The sequence below is a fragment of the Homarus americanus genome, unplaced genomic scaffold (genome assembly GCF_018991925.1).
Source record: "Homarus americanus isolate GMGI-L3 unplaced genomic scaffold, GMGI_Hamer_2.0 scaffold24260, whole genome shotgun sequence".
NCBI classification, from domain to species: Eukaryota; Metazoa; Arthropoda; class Malacostraca; order Decapoda; family Nephropidae; genus Homarus; species Homarus americanus.
This window is the reverse complement of record NW_024721079.1, coordinates 5,274,485-5,299,029: the sequence shown is the minus strand read 5'-3', so window position 1 is coordinate 5,299,029 and position 24,545 is coordinate 5,274,485. Positions and strand designations below refer to the sequence as shown.

Genomic DNA, 24,545 nt, shown 5'->3' with positions numbered 1-24,545 from the left:
GTAAAGAAAAAAGTGAGAATATGTATTTGATTGAATTAATGTTTATATATGCAAAATGAACAATACAATTCATTAATAATACATAGAATATTAAAACACACAAAAGTAGACAAGACGGCATTGTTTTCCTTCGTGTTTACACCACCCGTGACGATGGTTCTACATATGAAACTGAAGAAAATAAGACCCTGGTTGTAGCTCTGGTAAAATTAATGTCATAGTTGTTGCTGAAGCTGTTGCTGAAACTGTTACTGAACCTATAGTTGTTGCTGAAGCTGCTGCTGATGCTGTTACTGAACCTATAGTTGTTGCTGAAGCTGCTGCTGATGCTGAATTTGATGGTGTAGATGAACCTGAAGTTGATGGTGTAGCTGTACCTGAAGTAATGTTATTGAATGTTAATAAATGCAACAATAGAAGTAGCTAAACATTAATGGTAAAGAAAAAAAGCGAGACGGATTTCGCAACTTGTAAGTGCATATACAGTGGTCCCTCGGTTAACGAACACAATTCGTTCCACAGAGTCGTTCGTTAACCGAAAATTTTGTTAACCGAATCCATTGTTTCAATGGGATATTAGGTAATTGGTTCCAGCTCACAGAAAAGTACATACAAAGTAAAAAAAAAAAAAATGCAGTAAAGTACACTTACTTTGAGGTGTGTATGTAGAAGGTACCTGGTTGATGATGATGATGGGAATTAGAAGTGGGGGTGGAGGAGAAGGGAGAAGAGAAGGAAGTGGGGATGGAGTTGAAATCACCTTTCAGGGGACCCATGCTTGATGCAGTAATTTCACCAATAAAATTTTAAGTTCACCGGGTGTAATTCAAGATTATTTTATTTAAATCAACACTGCACTATATATTATCAATATGTTAACAAAATTTCAGAATGACCATTAATTTTAATGTAAAAATGCAAAAATTTTCAAGACACCAACAAAATTGATGTTCACTCCACTGTAAACAAAGCCAAACTGACACCTGGTGGGTGAATCAAGTGGCTGATGGGTGCACAACAAACTAGTTCCCAGTATTGCATATACTGTATTATCAATATGTCAACTAAATTTTAAAATGACTAATAATTTTAGTAAAGAAAATGCAAAAATATTAAAGAGCACAACTTTCTTGATATATACTCCACTGATAACGAATGTAAACATAGAAAACATAGAACAGATTACTGAATTGGCAGACTAGCCCATCAGCTGATGCTCTCAACAAAACGTGTTTGTCGTAAGGTTTTGTTAATCGAAGTTTTGTTCGTTAACCGAATTGAAGATCCTTATGGGAGGTAATTCGGTAACCGAAATTTTGTTAATCGAACCGTTTGTTAACCGAGGGACCACTGTATGTGAAAACATGTTGTCATAAAGATGTCATAGTTGTTGCTGAAGCTGCTGCTGATGCTGAATTTGATGGTGTAGCTGTACCTGAAGTTGATGGTGTAGCTGAAGTTGATGGTTGCTTCGAATAATAAAGCTGTCAAAAGAACCTTGCACAGCTGCTTTCTTTTCTCATTATACATCTTTATACAGAGGTCAAATGCATTTTTCACATCCCTATTAATTTTAATGCTTCTTTCTGTTAATGGATCGTTTTAACACATCTAGTTTCTCGGCTAAGGTTATACACCTTCTTTTAGCTTTTGAACCAGCACTACCTTCACTTGCTCTCTTGCTCATGTTGAATCAGGACGGAAAAATGCCGTAAGAAACCTGAGAAAGTTTTCTCATTTTCCTTTTCAGATGCGTGAAAACAAAAGGCCCACCAAGCTGTGACTGTTTATATAGTGATGCTGACGTCACCACTCACAAGCCTGGCAGCCTCCGTGTGCAAGGCGTGTTTTTTCTGATTTGTATAATTCATATTGGGATTTAGTAATTATTTATATGAAAATTTTATTTTATTTTATTTTTTATTCTATTTTCAGCATAAATACAAAGAAAATAACTTGTAAATTGAATTGGGTCCAAAAAACCAGGGTCTTAAAAATGAATTGTCGTTAGTAGAACCGTTGTTATCGGAGGCTTTCCTGTATTTACGATGGGATTGGGTTCCTGAAATCCCCATCAGGATCCTTATAACATGGGGTTCAATGTGATAGGTTCCTGACCAGCTAGATACCTACATGTATCACAAAAAAAAAATTAAATCCTACAATACTACAGTACAGTACTATCAGTACAAAGCATTAAACAACACTCACCACATCATTAAGAACAAGTCTGGTCGTCATCACATGTCCCCTTCGAGGCTAAGAGGACTTAAGGTGGAGCGGAGACATCAATTTGAGTCCTACAGAGACTGGGAAGTATGAAGAGTGAGGGCTGGAATATAGCCTTCATCTTAGCCTTAAAGACACTTGCCAGACATTTTCAAGGTTACACTGCTCATTTCACAGTCATAAAAACACAATAATAATGATGGGAACTCAATTCTTTTATGAAAAAAAAAAAAGTAAATGTTGCGATGGAGGTGTGGCAGAGGATTAGTGGCTCTCATGTTACTGAACTGACCGATGCAATGTCGGGTGGAGGTGGGGCGGAGAATTAGTGGGACTCGTGACCTTAAGATGTCTTAAATAAAGACGAAATCTAAGTTATTTTTGAGCACAAGGCTGTTAGCATATATAGTATATTTACGGGTAGCAAAAAAGTGCACTGTAAATGAATTAGAACAAGAACAAGGAATTGGAAAATAGGGGGTGAATATAGGTTGTAATAGCAATAATGTGAAGAAAGAGAGACAAGGTGTGAAAATAGAAACATGAAAATAAAATATTTATGACCACTCTAGCATTAAGGCTATCCACTTTACACACCAGCCCAGAATTGTTAAAGGTGAACTTATGACAACCTCACAAAATACAGTACAGTACTGTACTGTATACCTAAGGGCAAAATTTGTCTCACCTTAATGATAACAATTTGATGTAGTGTAAACCTGAGTTATACATTCCTAGAGTGCCTTGTGTAGTCAACACCAAGCTTATTTTGTAACCCAAATGCAGAGTAATGCAAAGCCAATCTGCTCCAATTGTCCACTCTGACTGCTAGCTAGACACTGACTGTACTCGACTTAGTCTGGGTTCATTTGGAATTGATGATATTGGGTAAATTTGCTTACATTCTTGGGCAACAGATCCAGTTGCCATGGTAATTGAATTCTAAGTTTGATGATCACAGCTTCAGATTTTCAGACCAACTGCTGTGTCATGTCCTTTTCATTTGAGGCCGAGGCCAAACAACCCAGGGGAAAGGAAATGGTAATCAGCTTATCCAAGGAATTAATAAATTTACTTGGGCTACCCTGAGAAAGTCCTGTCAAATTGGACTTCAGAACCCAGTACTGTACTGTATTACTTGAGCCACACAATGAAAGGCAAAGCCAGAAAAGCAGTAATGAACATACTGAAATTAGGGAAATCTCTCAGAGTGGGTGGTATCACCAGAAAGGTTAAAACATAGCAAAAATGTTGAGAAAATAATAACATCCTTGTGAGAGTATGTTGGATGTCTCAAAAAGCAGGGACTGTACCACAATAATGGTTGAAGAATGTAATAGTAGCCTCATAAAGGTAGAAATTTTGCAAGGAAGAACAAGTATTGCTACGTTCAATGTACACTGTCTTCCTTGCCATGCTATGAACACAATACAAGTTAGAAAAAAGAAAGCCAAAGCACAGGTCATCGACCCACAACGGGACCTAAGGGGCGAAAAAATAAGAGTAAAAAGAATTTAAAAATAGAAAAGAAAAAGATTACCGTATATTAATCAACACCACGAAGATGCTGAAAGACCAGCTTTTTGAAGTGAGACAGATTGTGTGAGTATGGAAACAGAAGAAAGAAGAGCATTCCACAGTTTGGTTGTGTGAGGAAAGAAGGATTTACTATAACGGGTTATTCTAGTGTGACCGACATCCACAGAGAAACGGTGGGCACCGCGGGTAAGACGAGTGTTACGAACCCACGGCCTTGCCGGCGGTACACAGGATGCCAAATCCACCGAACATTACCCATTAAAGTACCTGTAAAAGAGAGAGAGTGAAACAAGAAAAAATACAAGTCATAGCTTAAAAAAACTTTCATTATTGTGATCAAATTTAAGTTTCCCAGCTCAAAAAATGCCTGGGATAATGCCAAGACAAGGAAACAAGAAAGATGAAAACAAAGAAATGTAGCAACCGCAGAGTACTGTATTGTACCCCCATTCAGAACTCATATTCTCACCACAGAATAGGGGTTGGGGGTGTACAATATAGATAAGAGGAAGCAGTCTTATTGAGTACACCTAGGAAAGTATATGATTGGGCTGTAAGAGATACTTATATAAGATCATAAGAATGGAGGAAACTGCAGCGGGCCTATTGGCCCATACGAAGCAGCCCTATTTACTCCCAATCCCTATCGCTCATATATCCGTCCAACTTATATTTAAAGCTACTCTACGTGTTTGAGTTAATGATGAGGTTCGTGTAACTTGTTCCACTCATCCACTACAGTACTCAGTTTCCAAGCCAGTGTTTACCTATCTCATGTCTAAATCTAAAGTTGTCTAATTTAAAACCATGGCCATGAGTTTGCTCCTGGTAAGGCTTAAATTTTAATTATACATGTTTGTGCCCTTGAAGATATTGTGCCCATAAAAAACATATTATAACTACTATTAGCTTTAGTTATACAGTAAAATACATAATTAAAGATAAAAAACCATCTTAAATTAAAAATTTAGTAATTTAATGAAATTATCTCTTTTTCTTCAATCATGTAAAGGGAAAATATAAATTAATTTCGACAATACCTGTACCCTCTATAGCAGGTTCCACCCCCTATAAACACTACTACAACCTTTACAGAGCATCATTTGAATGCTAAAATGTATAAATAAACATAAAAAGCTTTACAATCACCTAAGTTCATTCCACCACAATTATACTGCATGCCTAGCTAGACCATATGTCCAGCCACAAAAGGTAAAACAGAAGATACAAGAGATAAATAGTGATAAGACTCCTGGAGGCTTTTATGACCACCTCCCATACAGGAACTCCCAGGTGTGAAGCATGTACAAAAGCAGAATATCTCATTACAGCTCCTCAAGTAAGAGTTTCATGCACAATTCTTCACCACAATGAAGTCTTTCATAGGTCAAAATTTACAAAATAGATTTTTATCCCATTTAAGGAGTGCGTCCGGCTGAAGCACGAAATTCATAAATAATTGATCAACCAATATAAATTTTCTGTCGGCAATTAAGGACACCAGATACATTGTTGCTATACCTCTGAATCAGTTCTGCCTAATCCCTAATTCCTGATTTTTCCCTTATATTCTAATCACTTTTCAAAATCCTACTTCTCCATAACTTCTTGCTAAATTACATTGAAATTCATGTGTAATATAGGTAATTTATTTCTGATTATCGCTTTTGTGTTGGGTGCATGAATTTTTTCCTCCAAATTTTTATAAAGATAAATCAGCAAATAAAAAAACCCAAGCCAAATATAATGAAAATATTTATGTTCAGCCATGCATAATATGTTATTCTACAACTTACTTTTTGTTTTATTAGAGTCGGCCCATAAATAGCTGAGCCTTAGGGATTTGAAGGTTAGAAAAACTAGTTTTGAGATACGGGCCAAAAAGGTGGTGTGAGAGCAATCCACAATCATACATCATTCTTGCATGTTTGATGAGTAACTGACTCTCGTCCTGTGGGAAGCTAACTAAGAAAGGTGCCAGATACTGGTTTTTACCAAGTGATTGGTATTACTTTACACCAAAATATTATTATAAATACTTTTCTACAGCTTTTCCTACATACAGGGTAAACAGAAGGGCCCTCTAAATGAAGGGAGGGTCAACAATCATGCATAGCTACATATATATTATGAATTTCACAATAAAAATACATCAGCATATAGTCCTAGGAAACAGGTTTCCTCAGGAATTTTTCTGAATGTTTTCGTAATTTTCCAATTTTCATTGTATTTTCAGCTGGATGCTCCCCTAAGTCCCAAGAGACCTTGAAGTGAAAACTGGCTACAGTATACTGTATGCAAAATGGTTATATGGGAGCAAAGGAAATAATGTCAGAAAGAAAACTCTATTCCAGATGTTCATCATGAAGGACACAAAAGGAATGAACATTAGTACAGTTACACCAAGTACAAAAAAGGAAGATCCTGTGCCCAAACTCGTCCCCCAACAGTCCGTTTTTGCTCACCTATTTGATCAATCATGTACTGCCAATACTGCTGCACTGTGGGCCAAGGCCATGCTCCCTGCCTTGTAGTTTACCCATACTATTTGGTCGGGTTATGGAATGTTAAATGTTAAACCCTGGTCAGCATTTTTTTTTTGTGCTTAAAAGGTGCAATTTGGCATATAAAACAGGAGTATAACATTCATTTTGGCTGTACTCCCCATTTTGAAGCTTGTAAGCCATAAGGTTAGGGTGGGAGGCATGGCCAGCATGGCTGTGTGGCATAATATACTGTACTGTGATGCCACATCTAGTCATGTTTTCTACTGAAAATATCTTCATTGTTCCTCCTCACTTAATTAGATCACTTATATACCCGGTACATGTAATTTATTCATAACAGTTATAAGTTTATTGCGGCAGACTAACATTGTTTACATTATGAACTGGCAAATCTCACCACGGTTTACTATTCACACACGCGACTCCGCAATCATGAATATTTTTGTTTTTCACCAAAGTTCTTACTTTTACAATAATTATATAAGTACAGGTGATAGTTGAAAAAGAATGTCATGATTCTGGGAAATCATTTTGTAAGTTGACTGCTTCAGCATGGTGAAAATGATACTGAGGCCAACACAAAGGGGAGGCCTCACACCCATGTCGTGTCTTGAGAGGTTGCAATGTGCCATAATTAGACCTACAATAATCTCTCCAGGCCATTTTAGATGCCACGGGAAGTTAAAATAAAATACGTAGACCACTCCTGTAGGTAGATCTACGAATTTGACCATTGATAGGTTTAGGTTTGGGCTTTAGCATGATAAATGCTGCCTCTATTCTCTTTGTAAGTGACAAGCTTGGACACGGGATCTTCCGTATAACCTCATGGCATACTCTTATATTCATTGGTTTGATGTCAGGAGTAAAGTTCTCTCTTTGACCCTGTATTTTCATTGCTACCATATACAGTCATGTCGCATCTTACATAGGGGTTATGTTCCAAAGAGGGTTCATGAAGCCCAAAATGCATACACACTCTCCCTGGATTACAGAAAGTCGAGGATACAGAATGCCTCCCGTAAGTCCCATTATAAAAAAATTATGGTTGTGCAAAAGTTTCTTTATTGCCGAAGGTAACTAGTATGGCATAACAACACTGCAGTAAACCCTCAATATCTCGGAATTTCATATAACTAGGCATGGATATGGTCTCGGAATGTATTGGTATAACTCTGGGTAATGCCGAGATATTTAAAAGTATCTGGAAAAATCTCAGCATATCTGGCCACCTGCATCACCTACCATGCCTCTGTGTCACCTACCATGCATCTATGGCGCCTACTATGATGCTTCATTCTTCGCCTGCAGTGCTGGTAAAAGTTACTTTTTTTACAATTAATAATTACATGTACACATGCATGGGTCGATAATTTTTTATTGTTGTATTTTTGTAGGAGGGGGAAGTGCCTCGATATCGGAATTTGGGATAACTCGGCAAGGCCAGAGCCCCATATGTGCCGAGTTATTGAGGGTTTACTGCATTTGTGGAGGATTATGCATAAGATGGTGGAGTGCATCCCCTTTTGAGATGCCATCTGTGATTCAGTACAGGGTACAGTACATATTTACCTTATGGAAGGGTCATTTTCGGTTTACAGAGAATTCAGCTTTCGGAGAGGGTTCAGGAACGGAACCTTTCCGTAAACTGGGGAGTGTCTGTATAGTCAAAATTACCCTCGAAAATCCCTTAATTATGGTTATATTTAACCATCAATAGTGCACCTGGCGACTTGGCTGGTTAGGCCTATTTCAGTTTAATCGCACACCACATGAAGAATGTGCCCCCCAAATTATAAAATAAATATCGTAAAGTAAAAAACATAAATTAATCATTATGTATGTAAAACCAAGCACTGAGGATGGGAAGGAGAGAGCTACAGCTGACGTTTCTCACTCACTGCTCTGCTCTCGCACCATCTGGTAAATGGCAATTCATTATTTTTTATTTTATTATTATTTATTCCTCACATTTACTGGTACAGTATATAGTATACTCTCGATTTAACGGAATCTGATATAACGCACTCTCGATTTAGCGGAAAGAATTTTTTCCGTTATTTTTCACTCGATTTAGTGAACTAGTTCACTAAATCAAGATTAATTCCGTTAATACGCTCACACCTACAGAGACACATCAGACACATGATATATACAGAGAAACGTTAAAAAAATTATTCATGGCTTACCTTAAACAAGGGGGTTTGGTGTTTGTTTTAATTTTTTTTCTAGAATTTCTAATTGGTAGATGCACTCTTTTGACTTTCTCCCTCACACCACTTCTTTTCTGAGACTTCTGAGAGACTTTCGGCATGATGCCTAAGCACAGTAGTTAGTTTACCTGAGATGTAGACCGAAAGGAAGCAGTGAACAACACATGTGGTGGCGGCAGGACACAGACTGAGCGGATGTAAACAAAACCCACACGCTAAGCTGCGCATTTGGCACGGAATTTAACGGAATCACGCTCGATTTAGCAAACTAGTTTGCTAAATTGAGCGAAAAATAACGGAAATTCGATTTAGCGTAAATTTAATGGAATCGCGTTCAATTAAGCGAACTAGTTCACTAAAACAAGGGAAAATAACGGAAATTTGATTTAGCGGAAATTTTAATTTAATGGAAAGTTTTTTTTTAGTTTAACAAATTTATTGACAAAGCTTGGAGTACAGTTTGCCTATTCTGAGTAATTCAGTCAGGTCTTGACACTGAGGGTGGAAAGGGGTGGCTTGAATTAGTTCGTTAAATTGGGAAAATCCTATTTATTATTTTGTACAAAGAATAAGTTCTTCCACACACATACAGTAGAACCTCGATAAGTCGGACTAACTGGGGCAGACCCCAGTCCAAAAAATGCTTAAGTCCGAGAAAAGTGACTATACGGGGGAGGGGTGGAGATAACACTGCTTATCTGAAATGTTCAAAGAAAATCAGTTATGTTATTACTGCACTTCAACAACTAAGGTCTTTAAGTATATAACTAGGTTATTAAAAGAATATTACATCAACAATAAAAAAAATATATGAAACAACACTCTGGGTTGAAAATCAGACATGTAAGTCTGGTTGTCACCGAGATGATTGTTATTTACTGTAAAGTGTTATATGTAAGTAACCACAGAAATTGTCTTACAAATCAAGAGAAAACTGTATACAGGTGTTCCTCTACTTACGAACAAGTTATGTTCCTGAGGCTTGTTTGTAGGTCCAATTGTTTCTAAGTCCAACTTAACCCCTGTAGATACCAAACATATTGTAAAAATGAAAAGATTATGGATATTTAGTACAGCTATACCCTTTAATACAGCCTTAAAACCTGGCTCACTCTTTTCCTCTTCGGTAATGTTTGTTCACTCTGGAATTTTCTTCAAAATAATCCAGTCTCATCCACATTATACACCTGTTCTGGCAGGTAACCCCGCTTAAGTAGAAGAACACCTGTACTGTACAGTACTATAAAGATAAAAATAAGAACAAATAAGTGTAGGAGTATATTTTATGTGGAAGACAAACGTTTAACTGGGAGCAGCTAGTAGAGGGGTGAGGGTAGCATGGGTGGGTGGCTCCCTCCCCCTGTCCCACAAGATTCATTTAATGCTTCTTTTTGCAATTCCACCACAATTCTCTTATAATTTAGGATCATTTGGTGCAAGGTTGACAAAATGTTATCCTAAAAGAATCCCACACTGAACATGAGTTATTTCATACTCATTTGTTTACAAAGAGTAAATAGCTGATTGGCCTATCACAATGTCTGTCTTCAACACTTAGTAATTAGTACAGTACAGTTGTATTTATCATCACTTAACCATTAAGCCTCGGGTTAGGATGCTGTTGGCAGTAACAACCCCACGGGGATAAATCGTGAAAAAAAATCCAAAAATAATAAAAATAAATAATAAAGTCAAATAAAAAAAAAAAATGGCAGGAAAATAGGCAGACATTCTGGAACATCACCCGGGGCGCGCTAGTCGGACGTTCTGGAACGTCACCCGGGGCCTAAGGGTTAATAAATACTATTGCAGTGAATTTATCACCACTTAATAAATACTATTGTAGTGTATTTATCATCACTTTATAAGTAATACTGTAGTGTAATGTATTATGCATCTGCATGTACCCTGTTTTATTCATTAACCATTTGTTAAAGTGTACAAGTAGCCAAACTGAGTCACCAAATAACACTCAAAGGTAATAAATAATGTTTTTAAAAAGGTATCTTCATATCAAATACTATACAGTGTGTTAGTGACCTCTGTAGTAAGCTGGTCTACTGAAAGCTTATCCTCTTATTTTCAAGTCATATTGCAAATTACATACAATATTGTATTTTTCCCTATTAATCTTCATGAAACCCATAAGAGGCCAATCATATGAGAATACTACTGTATAATACTGAATCAATAAATAAATAAACCTGACGAATGTGTCAACACCTGATCAGCCCCAGTCTCCTTACACACTCAAGTGTCTTAGTTCTCAGTAGGCCTACCTATAGCAAATTTGATTAGACCACTGTACAGTATTCAGTAAGTATTATTCAGTTCATCAGATTTTTTTTATTTAATCTTCCCCATTTCTTTAACTTTTATTTTTTTTTTTAGAATTTCTGGTGACCAGAGCATCTCAAAATCCGATTTACCAAGGTTTTACCATTTCTCCCACACGTCCAGCTCGTGACACAGTTTAGGCAATCACCCAGCTCAGCTGACTCACACGAGACATCACATCATGCATTTAAAGCTCAGTAACTCACTGCATCATAACACATTTACTTCCCACATATGCTCTTTTTCTTATTTTATAGTTTTACAGTACTATACAGTATTATATTTTCCATATTTCTAAGACACACTAGAGTACTGTAATGAGTTTACAATTTTTAGTTTTATTATAAGTAACAATATACGAGGCAGCTGAGTTGGCATGTGGGCCACATAGTTTATAGTCAAGGCCTTGGCTAGAACCACCTCCATACATGTTCACTTCTCACACCCTTGCTCTTTGTTTTCTTGTTTTATATTATATTTTCTTTATTTCTAAGCCACATTTGAGTATTGTACTAATTATTTGACAACTTTTATAGTTTTATGAAAAGTAACAATAAATGCAGAAGCTAGGCTGGCAACTTGGAGACATAGTTATAGCTCACAACCAACACACACACACCCATGCTCTTCCTTTTTCCTATTTTATAGTTTTATATTACATTTTCTTTATTTCCAAGTCACATCGTTTATATAGAGTAAAATAATTGTTAAAGAAATCAGTTTTTCTGAGACGCAAGCCAAGAGTCAGCTGTGGCCTGTACGAGATGGTAATGCATGTTACCATTGTTACATATGAAATTATAAAAGTTGTGGAAAAATCATTTAAATATTCTAATGTGACTTAGAAATAAAGAAAATATAATATACTGTAAAACCATAAAAAAAGAAATATGTAGAGCATAGGTGTGTATTCTGTGTGGGAGGTGATCATAAGTGTGGATGCAGTGGGTAGTTTGTCAGTAGTGCATCTGGCGACTCAGCTGTTAGGCCTATTTCTGTTTAAATGTGCCACTGATTGTCAAGTTGTTTGAGTAAAGAATATTTAGGAAAATAATGAAAGCATAAAAAAGCAAGAATTATAAAAGATAATGCACACACTGCATTGCAACTCAACTGGTATGTACTGCCTCTGCTGACCAACCCTTAGCAACTGTTGCTAAAGGTCAGATGGCAGAGGCACACAACCCAAACCCCCTCCTCTGCTCAATACACACGGCAATTGAGGCTGAGAGTGGCGCAGGTGTTAGTATTTCCCTCAGCCATATGCTCCTACAATCACTGCGTCTTTCTTTTTTTTTCCTAAGCCCGGCACGTAAAGTTGAATGCGTGTAAAATGCAACACAACTGTAACCATTTATCCAAATGAATCATGCATACAGAATCCCTAATAATGGTGCTGAAAGCCTCTTGCCAATTATAATTTTACTGATCACCATATTGTATCTACATCACCTTTTTTTTTATACAGTAAACCTTTGTTATTCGCAGGGGTTAGGTTCCAGGGAATGGCGTGAATAGGCAAAACCATGAATAGCAACTTATACTACCTTAGTGCACTACTGTATACCTATACCAAACAACCGACCAGCCACAGCAGCACTCATCCCCTCTTTTAACTTGTCTAATAATTCAACTTTCTGTGTCAGGGGCATCACTCATCACTGACTTCTGCCTCTTACATTTCACTCCACTAGCACTGACACTAGGCAGTCTTTTAGGAGCCATTTCACATAGAAACACTAAAGCTTTGAGAGTACAACTTGAGATGCTGCGGGAAAAGGCTTGCAAGCTAACCACCATCTGCTTACCCCGAATTGTTGAAATCGCGAATCGCAAAGGTCTACTGTACTACATATCACCACCATATATTTAAAATAATAAATATTGTTGTGGATGGAAGAAATCTTACAAAACCTAATATACTTTTGGTTATTCTCTAAATCCAACCCTAATAAGCATTTTCCTAAGATGCCTAATTGCCAGAAAAGGGAGTAAACACAAGCTCTCCTGAATTTGCTGTTGTTTATATTCACTGGTATATTATGTTCTGAAATGGTATTTTCAACACTTCAAGATATCCATCAAAATTATGCTTAGTGTATGAGGGGGCGAGGGGGAGGCGCCCATCCTGTGCACTACTCTATGTTTGTTTGTGAAAACTGACAGGTACAGGCAGGAGTTGCTATTTTGCTCCATAATATACTACTACAGTAAACCCCAGATATACCGAACTTTAATACAGTACTGTATACTGAATTTCTGCTTTAATGAACCATGTGGGCCTATCTAACATGTGTAAAGTGTACTATGTTATGTATAGTGTACATAATAGTGCATAGTGTTTCAGTAGTTACCTAACACTGGCCACCTCAGATCACCAGGAAACAACTGCAGATTCATCCTCAGATAGGTAAATACAACTGCATTTAGTACTGTACAGGTACTTGTATTTTTTCTTTATTTTCTGGCTTAAATATTTAATTGATTAGATATAATAAACTTTCGGCTTTAATGAACCACCTTTCCCCCAATTGGTCCATTATATCGGGGACTTACTGTATGGAGATTTTTACACCAATCTCCTGGTTAAAATTAAAATTGTTTTGTCAGTGTTAACAATTCCAGCTGAGTACAAAGTGACAGAACTAGTGGAATTAAGAATATTCATAAAATTGAGATCTCTGAATACTGGAAGCTTTATTAAGATCTACACATACTATAATATACTTTAAAGGTAGATGCACAGACTAATATTACACTCACATTTTCACAGTGGATTCCCAACTGCAAATAACAACTTGTTGGGAAAACCATTGTTGTTATTCAATACATTAAAAAAATACTGATGTACTGATAAATTCAAATACAGTAGATTCAATTACCCTACAATAGTAATTTCTACTTTAACAAAATTCTCCAGTAACTTTGTCATATTTTTGTACTAGTTATACAAAAAATAGTCTCATGAATGTGAACTGATGTGCCTAAAATATTTGTTTTATTCAGGGACATAACACTGCAACAGTAAGTGCCATCACTCAAAACTGAATTTAACCAGCATTTGGTAATAATTTACTTTCATTGAAAATATGACTTCTGTCAAAGGAAACGAACTATTGATTAGTAATACAATTTATATGGACAGAGAAACAAAGGCCATCATCAACGACAAATTTGGCCTTATTTTTACGATACAGTAGTTATTACTAAAAAATGAGGGTTAAAGGAAATTAAAGCTAACAAACATAAAAAAGGTTAATGTATCTACAAAAGTAGGTGCCAATTCTCTGGAAAAAAATTAAAATAATTATATATATATGTTTAGTATATACTGTACAAACAGTATATATAAAACTGAACAGTTTATGAGCACAAATTAGGCTCAGGGAATTTCCTTAAGTATGAGAATAATAATAAAAAAAGGCATAAAAATACAGGAATAAGTTTCTAATTTTATTTGAAATAAGGCAAGAAAAATAAAGAAAATGTATAAAACTACACTTTACTTTGTATTCTTATAAAAAGGAAATATTACAAAGTTTAGCTTTACATATACATTGTATGTCTTGAATGCATCATTATAACATTCTTAAAAAATCTGTAACGATTGCTCTTATATGTATACAGTATATAAAAAATGTATATGTAAAACAAAAACTGTAATTGTGTAATAAACAAAACAAAATTATGTAAGTTATACTGTATAGGCCAAGTTTCCTTCAAAATACTGTCCTGTCATATGAGTTTGGAGTGTGGTATATCCGTGAAAGCCTATCTTACGTTAGCAATGTTTTATCTCTAATTACAAGACATCCAAAATTACCATCCACATTTTACTAACATCGACCAACTTAAAAGTTCTTTGAAGACTATAAAAAACGTGTCACATTAAAATTCTGCGACTCAGTGTTGCTGAAATACCACTTTATGCATTCAGTCTGCCTCATGGTTCCCTTCTTCCTCATCATTTGTAGAGGAGTGCCAAGTGAGTCGTTCTTCATAGAACTTGATTACTACTTGTGGGCATCGAACATTAGCCTGCCTGGCTGGGACCAAATCTGCTTCATCAGTCCCTCTCCTGAAAAGCATCCAATTAAAAAAGGTAAATAAAGACAATATATATTACCTTTGTTCTTTCAAGACTTCCCAACTATAATGTAAATTGCTTAGAATCAAGGGTAACTTACCATGACCATCAATGTTTTATGGCCATTTTCCATGCTTGCATGGATTAACTGTGATTACTTAACCCTTAGACCCCGGGTGACATTCCAGAACGTCCGACTAGCGCGCCCCGGGTGACGTTCCAGAACGTACGCCTATTTTCCCGCCATTTTTTTTAAGTTTATTTTTTTCTTGATTTAACCCCGAGGGGGTGTACTGCCAGCAGCACCTTAACCCGGGGTTTAAGGGTTAAAGGCAACTCTTCATGTTGCACGATTTCTTAAGTCTCTCGTCAGGTTCTTAACTCTAATGACATACCTTACAACTTATCCCCACATCAGTCTTGGCCTGCCACTGGCACAGAGGCTCGTGCACTTCTTAACCCAAATGGTTTCGTCAATTTTCTCCACATGCCCAAACTATCTCGGCCTAACTCGTCACAGAACTTCATTATTACTCTCAATGCCCAGCTATCTTCGCTCTAAACAGGGCCTCCTGTCTTTTATGGTTATATTACACATTCACCTCGCCATTCTCATTTCAACCCGCTCAAGCTTACCTTCATAACCCAATCTAATAGCCTCAGGCCCTTGTAGTTTCCGCATTCAAGTGCATCACCTTTACCATTGTAAGTACCCCCTGTACTGTACTATCATACTTCTTTTAATGAAGCCTCGGTCATTGGATTTTCGTTTAACAGAGCCAATGATAAAGTACACCGCCACCTTTGCTGTTTACATCCTCTAAGGCAGGCGTTCTCAAACTTTTTTCAACCAAGGACCCCTTATATACCATGACGCATACAAATATTGTCAATAATCAAAGAATAAATCATAGTCCAAAGCATTTGTTCATTTCAACCCAAATCCAAAATATCCTGTGAATTGGAATCGCCAAATCTCTCACAAACGTTAAACGCACTACTGTATTTCTTAAAAACTTCTCGCGGACCCCAGTTTGAGAATCACTGCTCCAAGTCGACCGGCAAGTGTCTTAAAATGTCTACATACAGTAGCTCACCAAGATTCGTGTTGGTTGTGTCGCGTTAAGTCTCTTCATATTTTCACTATCTATTAGTGTTTTGTGAACATTTTATGCCCATTATATCTGGGAAACAGCCTGCAAGTGAGTGGGGTTAAGACAGGCTAGTGTCAGATCAATGTTGATCGGTTGCTTGGCTTCCTTCACCATTAAAACTACACTCGACAGCAGAGAGAAGTTAAAAAGAACCAGCCAGTTTACCACATCCTTAGTTGCAATGAAGGTTTCCCACACAAAGAATAAGCTGCTGCAAATGCTGGAGATCTGACTCAGCATTTGGGAGGGAAGATCAGAACCCATGCCACATGCCCTTAAGCCAGTTTATCATTATGGAGAAGACAAGGAGCCTTTTAACCTACCTACAGAAGCAAGAAGGTGAGGGATCTTCAATGAAAAATTTCACGGCCAGTCGAAGCTGGTTTGAGAAATTTAAACATCTTAGCAACATGCACAGCACCTGCCTCACAGACAAAGCTGCAAATGCTGACAAACAGGCAGTCCATGATTACCCCAACACAGATAGTCCAGCAAATCAACTACCCACCAAAGCTCATTTTCAACGTGGAAGAGAAGGGCTTGTACTGGGAACGAATGCCATCTCGCACATTCATTTCACAGGATGAGAAGCATTCAGCTGGCTTCGAAGCAGCAAAAGACGGGCTGACACTTCTGTGTGGCAAGGCCTCAGGGGATGTTAAACTTTACCCTATGCTCATGTACCACTCGGAGATGTCGCAAGCACCCGCCTGTCGTTTGGCAGGCAAACAAGGTCTGAGTGATGAGGGAATTGTTTCGGCAGTGATTTACCTCCTATTTTTTCCCTGCTGTAAAACGTTACTGTGGGGAGAAAACCTCGCACCCAGAACCTTGCTGGTGATGGATAATGCTCCTGGCCAGCCACAGTACTTAGAGAGTTTAAGAACAGTCCTGCCTGTGGAGATGGTGTTCCTACCACCAAAAACAACTTCCATTATCCAGCCAATGGACCAAGGAGTCACTGCCACTTTTAAGAAGTACACTACTATTACCTCCACCACACTTTCAAGCAGCTGTTTCTTGAAATAGATGGTCTCGACAAACAATCAAATGCCGAGTTTTGGAGAACAACAATTAATGTAAAGATGGACATTTAAAAACATTAGCTGAGCATGGGAAGAAATGATAGAAAAATGTATGAACAGTACGTGGTGGAATGTGTGACCAAGTGTCTGTCACGACTTGAGAGGCTTTAATGTGGAGGAAAACATCATCAGGGATATTGTTCTGCTACCCAATCAAGCTGGACTTGATGAAGTAATGTCGATGATGTGGAGGAGCTGCTGACATCACATGGGGGCAGCTTAATTAACAAATGAGGAACTGCACGAACACCGTGCTAGTGAAGAGGCTGAAGATACCGAACCTGAAGAATTCCCATGTAAAAAGGTATTAACTGATTCCTAATGGAATTAGTGTGAATCCTTTTCACTTTTTACTGAATCGGAAGGCAAGACAGTCAACCCTTGATGTTTTCTTTGTAAAGGAGGAGGATGGACCACAACCTGACCCCTCTTCCCAGGAGTACAGTAGCTACTGTCTCTTGTCGCCCATTGCTGCCAGGGAAGAGGAGTAGGTATAGGAGCGAGGCAGCAGTGGTAAACCATAACAAGATCCAAAAAATTCGACTTGTGAGCGTTATTAAATTTAGTTTAATTTATTCTTGATGTTAACAAAGTCTTCATATGAAAGTAAAAGTTAAGCATTGTCACCTCATGATAGCCATTTTGTTATTTATAATCGTTGTGTTGGAGGAGTTTGCTCGCCGCTTAATGCTTACTTTTCATACGAAGACAGCAGTTGAAAATCATGTGTATTTCTAAGTAACTGCAACTTACATCTAATGCTTAAGGCCTATTTTGGAACATCTAATCATTATTTAGCCATTCTGTAAGAAAATAACATTATTTGAAGGCATTTATTTATCATTTTGACTAATTTTGCTACTAAGCAAGAACCCATCTCCACAAACACCACGTTATAATGGCCTCCTTTAATAGATATTTTGCTTAACAGACCAGCCTTAAGCACACATCTCATCTGTTATAAGAGGTATGATAGTACAGTGATCCCTCGGTTAACGAACGCCTCGGTTAACGAATTACCTTCCATAAGAATCTTCAATTCGGTTAACAAAAAAAAAAATTCGGTTAACGAAATTTTTACGAAATCATGTCAACATATTTTCTCTTGCTCACCAGCTGGAATATTAGTCCGCCAATACAGTAATCAGTTCTAGGAACTAAATCCGTTCCCATTTGAGTAAATATCAAGAAGGTTGTACTATTCAATAATTTTTCCAAGTTATATATTAAATTTTTTAGTAATTTTAACACTTATTTAACATAAATGCAGTACAGGAAACTAGTTTTTGGTGTGCCAATCAGCCACTTGACTCACCCAGCAAGGCGTCAGTTTGTATCTCTGGTCAGTGGAGGTAACATCTTGCTTGTGGCTCTCTTAAACATAAACTATTTTTACTTTTTTACAGTACAATTATTGGTCATTCTGAAATTTATTTTACATATTGACAATATATAGTGCAGTGTTGATTTAAAGAAAATAATCTTGAATTACACCAAGTGAACTTAAAATTTTATGGGTGAAATGGCAGCATGAAGCATAGGGTGACTTCTCTTCCACCCCCACTGCCTTCTCTTCTCCCTTCTCTTCCACCCCCACTTCTAATTCCCATTATCATCATCATCAACCAGGAGCCTTCTACATACACACCTCAAAGTAAGTGTACTTTACTGCATTTATTTTTACTTTGTATGTAATTTTCGGTGACCTTCTCTAGCCGACGTTGTTGGGTGGAGTTGAGGGAAGACGACCAGGCTGGTGACGCATACGTTAGTTTGGGGAGAATAAAGGCGTTGTAGATAGTCCTCAGCTCTGGCGTGGGTGTCCCAAGTGACCTAAGTCGTCGTAGCATGTAGAGTCGGTACGAGGCTGCCTTGATTGTGTTGTTTACATGGGCCTTCCAGTCCAGTTTGTGGTCCATGGTAACACCCAGGAGTTTGGCAGACTGCACTAGCTAGAGAGGATGGGCACCACTGTGACTGCTGGAGCTTGCACTGGAGTGGTGGCAGTATTGATGTGCATGACTATGGTTTTGGTGTGGTTGATGGTGACCTTGTTCTCCGTAGTCCATGCCTGTAGCCTGTCCAGGGTGCCTTGTAGCGATGAGTAGTCTGGTGCGATGTTGTCCACTGTAACCCCCACAGTGCAGTCATCCACGTACTTCCACCTGTGAGGAGTGTCCGATAGAGCGTCGTTGATCAGGATAAGGAAGCACAGTGGTCCCCTGGGGAACACTGCAGGTGAGGTGTTGGAATGTGGAGACAGAACCACCTCACTGCCTGACGAAGTCCACTCAAGAAATCAGTGAGCCATGAGACCAGGTTGGTGGGCAGCCCAAGTGCAATGGCCTTGTTGATAACAGTGCAGTGATCAACAAGGTCAAAAGCCTTCCTGAACTCAACAAGGACAACGGCCAGTGATGTCTTACGTTTCTGCAGGTTTTTGTGCAGGAAATCCAGAAAACTAACTAAGCAGTGTGATGTAGAGGAGGTCCTCATATTGCCAAATTGCTGTGGATCAATTGACTGATAGATTCTAGCAAATGCCCACTCAAAAACAAAATCTTCACAGAGTAGACTGGGTATGGGGGTAATGGCAACCAGCCTGAGGTCTTTAGGGGACTGTGGGGTGGTGACCTTGGGGATAGGGGTGACAAATGCGGTATGTGTGTGTGTGTGTGTGTGTGTGTGTGTGTGTGTGTTTGTTTGTTTTGGGAGGGCAGTGGATATCGTGATGTGCTCTGACTAAAGCAAATCCATCATTGAAATTATGATTTAGGTGATAATAAAGGTAGTGGTGGTGCTCATGGAGCTGGTGGTGGAGGGAGAATGTGGTGGTGCTCATGGAGCTGGTGGTGGAGGGAGATTGTGGGAAGTGGTGAGGAGATGATGCATCAATCGGTTTGTTTGGTAGCACTGGCTGCAGCACTGCCAGACACAACTGAACAGCTGATGTCTACCCACAAAATTGAGTGTAAGTATAAATGAACAACATTGTATTCCTTCCACTTTATGTTACACAAATTTTAAACAATGGAATGAGAAAAGTAAGGGTGATTAGAAAGGTTGAGTGGAAGGATGTGGTAACATGCAATGGGTGTGTTAACAAACACATGCTTATCCTTGCCGGGAACATTGGGACATTCAACCAGAAAATACACATGTCGTCGTCACTTGGTTGGATTAGGAACCTAACACTCTTCTTGTTCACAGGTGCCATGGTGGAGGGTAAGTAAAAGTTACAAAAGTTGCACCAAAAAAACAAGCATGGAGCAGGAAACCATCTGCTAACACCAACCAAAAATGTACAGGGAAACAAATGCTTTTGCTGGAAGCTGGAGCCACGAGCCGTGCTGCCATATCTTGGCAGTTGCTGCTACCGCTGGCTCTCACAGACCCGCCGCTGTCCAATGACAATTCCGCAATAACCCAGATCAATCAGTGATAAGTGTACACATGGTCGCAATTGAGGATACCGTGATAAGCCAGATCAGTGATTAACTGGGTCCTGTGATTATCGAGGATACATGTACTCTCGATTTAACAGAATATGATACAACAAACTCTCGATTTAACAGAATCTGATGTAACGAACTCTCAATTTAGTGGAAGGCATCCTTCCATTTTTTTTGCTAAATTTAATGAACTAGCCCTCTACATATCCATTCAAACTAACAATTATAACTCCCAGAACACCCCAATAGTTAATCATAAACTTATGAATGTATAATAGGTATGTGTACTTATACACATTTGTGATCATAATATTGTTTTGCACCTATAATTTCAATTTAATCTACTTGAATGGTAGATTACACCCCATACTTATCAGTAACTAAATACTTACCATTTCATAAGAAACATGAGCTCGCCACTTGAATCTGTTGCACCAATAATTCTTTCAGCCTCAAGTGCTCGATCAAATCCTCGTGGGCGACTATCCTCCTGCAAGATGTATGCGATTCAATTAATATTACATTTAGGATGACACAAAATACTTCAAAATATTTAGTGCTGGTGAATAATGATAAAATATTCTACACTTTTAATTTGACTTATTTGGTTGTAAATTACAATTCATCATAATTGTGAATATTTTCCTACCCACAGTAGTATAATACAACTAATGATGACAGCTTTCAAAACACTTTGAACATGCCACACAATTTCCCATCCTTTTCCTAGTCCTGACATGGCACCAGAAAGTGCTGACCTCATGTGTTGGTACTGTACAGGGTATATATTAGGGTGTGACAGTTGCCCCAACTTTGTCCTACAATGCTGTTCAAAATTTTGGTGTTGCATATTGACATAAAAAATACCCACGTGCAATTTTTTGAAGATTCATGCATATTTGAGTGACCACCAGCAATTTGAAAAATAGCGATTTTGCTTATACGGCATACGCGCCTATACAGTGGGGTATGCTATAACGAACGGACCCTACTACGAATATTCCTATAACGAACGGTTTTACCTATAAAATTGAGAATGCTATAACGAACGAAACTCCTACAACGAACATTATTTAATTTTTTTTTCTAATTTATTGTTTTTTTATTTCAAATATTAATGATATTCTTTATTTCAGGGGTTTAGATGCATATTTATGCACTTTTTTACAATTTTTACAATTTTATATTATATTTTTCAGTGTTAAGTGGTTGTATTTGGGGGCCTGGAACGGATTAATCCTATAACGAACGAATGCTATAACGAACAAGGTTCTAGAACCAATTAGATTCGTTATAGCATACCCCACTGTAAATGAGATTACACAACCATCATAAGGGATATTAACACAAATCATTTGCCTGTCTTAATTAAAAGCTGTTATCACTAACACAAAAAAGTTAATCATTCTTATTCTCTAATGGAATATTAAGGGGTTTTATCATATATTCACAAGGTATTATTTCTCTAGAGCAAGAAACCATGATCTCTGTTCGGAAACAGATGATCATTTGCGCTGATTAGGAACGCGGAGTCTGTCATTTTCAACTACTTGAAGGACTTCTTGAAAGTGCTCCTCATCCCTGGCAACATTAAGAAAGTCATGGCAAAGTTTTACAACGTTTTACACCACGCTCTGCAGCCTCATTGACGACCTGAAGCTTGTCCACAACCCGTTTCATGTTCAGGTAGTCGCCATGATCCGCCCATTCACTGGCTGGACTGTGGAGAAACTGATAGGGCATGCCTAAAATGGTGAAGAACCGGCTTGAGTCAGGCCCAATTAGGTCCACCAGGGAAGTGCCACTTTCTGGGACAAGGAGAAGATATGGCTTTCCATAGCCCCCATGATTGAGCCCCACTCTCTTAGTAACTTCAGTGCCTTAATGGCAAAGAAGGGCCTTCCTCATCTTCTCTTTTGTCCTTTCTTGTACTTGGGACGAGAACAAAGCCAGTGCAGCCAACTCCTCAGTTAAGTACCAAGTGTGTCTACCGAGTGCCACATGCTTTGTCAACTATTGTGGCGTCATATGGGTTAAATTCAGCCAAGGTTTTGACCAAATTCAAGTCATTCAGTGGCGCACTTGCTGGAACGGGGCAAACAATCCACCATGGGACATAAACAGCGACTGTGAACACAGCAAACCGTTCTAACTTGCTGATTTGACTTTTAGTCACAGCCTCGGCTTTGGGAAACTGCTCTTTGATCTGGCCTGACAAAAGAACAATCTTGAGGGTATAGACCAGTTTAGCCATCCACCTTGCTTTGTGAAGTGCGCCAGGGTAGACCATCGTGAAGTTCACTAGCTCGGAACCTTTAGTTACAAGCAGCAGACAAAGTTCTACCAGCTCCCTGTAGTCGTCAGGCTCAATTCTGATTTAAACTTCATAATTCCAGGATCATCAGCCCGTCTTCTATCCTCATTCTTTTTCATAAGCATCATGGAGTCTTTGTCATAGTAAATTTTAATTACTCGGCCAATATTGTTCCTGCCTGTAATGGTCGGGACATTCGCCTTCTGGTAATGCAAAAGCACATTGTCAATGGTGGCAGATAAAGCCTGGTCCCAATGCATATCCCGAAGGTTTGCTAACAGACATAGTAAGACCTGCCTATTAGTTGGCAGTTTGCAGCCCTTTATTTCCTTTTCTTCTTCTTGGGGTACAGTGCCCAATAACATTCTGACATACTCATCATCTTGCCGTGTATCCATGATTAAATTCTCTATTCACAACATCAAATCACTGTCAAGGGAAAAGAAAAGAGCATCATTAAAATTAAATGCAATAAAATAATACGTGGAAAATTTGTGGGTCAGCGTTCCAGACCCGGAAATGAAAATCTGATAAAATGTGCTATTTTCACACTTATTTATGAAGTTCATAAGCTGAAATAGCAATACTTGCTGGTACGACGGCGCTAGCTCAAACATGCACCGATCTCCAAGAAAATTTACAGGGGTGTTTCCTAGAAAAATACACAACATTAAAACTTTGAACAGCATTGTAGGACCTTTTTTTTTATTTTTGGAGGGCAACGGTCACATCCTAGTATATATGTTACTTTTTTTTTTGGAACTGGCTATTTTGCAAAATGACCAGCATGCATATTGGTAATTTTGCAAAATAACTAATAACCTATAAACAGACAACCTCAACTACAGTAAGCCATTCTTATGGTTGAATAAAGTTAGGCTAGATTAGGTTAGGATGGCTTGTGTAGCTTGATACACGATTATGTGGTCTTTTTTTTTTTTTACTATTTACTTTGTGCTGTCCTAACTATAAGGTTAGGTTAGGTTAGGTTAGTTTAGGTTGTCTGTAAGTTATTTTGCAAAATTACCTGTTACCGCAAGCAGTAATGAGTAGGATGACACATAAACAAACATTATGTTAGGCTGTAAAGTCATATCATGTTTATTGGGCGTGCCTGCCCGTATACAGTATATAGAGTATCGAGATGGTGGAGATGGAGAGACACGGAGGAGGTTGGTGTGTTGGGTGGTAGTAAGGGAAGCTTGTTTGCGTATAATCGCCTGACGCAGCAAAGTTGGCCAGCCAGGGCTGGGCATGTGACGCCGGGCAGGGCACTGCCATTGTAGCTATCCCCATCACAGAGTCAACACCTAACCTGTTTCTCTTGAGACTTTCAACACGTAAGTTTAACTTGTACTTAAGTTTACACATGTAGACTGTGTCCATTGCATCGCTTATCATTGTAACAACATAGAAATATGGCAAATTAAGTACTCATTATAAGTGTTAAGATTAGACTAATTACATAGCAGTGATTGTTATGTGAATATATATTGGATTAAAGATTTATGCATGATTGCCTATGTATGATTTATTTGAAATACTAAAATGAATTGCATTCAACAGGTTTGACCTAATTATAACTTTCAAGTTTAACGTGTAGATTCTGATTAACCTTTAAACGCTCA

At 38.1% G+C, this 24,545-nt stretch overlaps 1 protein-coding gene across 4 annotated transcripts in view; it reads right to left on the bottom strand.

The window, feature by feature from the left end:
- Positions 1-13,497: 13,497 nt before the first annotated feature.
- LOC121861467 (chromobox protein homolog 1-like) overlaps positions 13,498-24,545 on the bottom strand; it is a 30,649-nt gene continuing 19,601 nt past the window's right edge. For all 4 annotated transcript variants that reach the window (XM_042359212.1, XM_042359213.1, XM_042359211.1 and 1 more), the window contains 2 exons: positions 20,996-21,093; positions 13,498-14,903 (listed from right to left, as the gene is read on the bottom strand). In XM_042359212.1, coding sequence (XP_042215146.1) covers positions 14,759-14,903; positions 20,996-21,093 — 243 coding nt within the window. In that variant the 3' untranslated portion in view covers positions 13,498-14,758. The remainder of the gene's footprint in view (positions 14,904-20,995; positions 21,094-24,545) is intronic.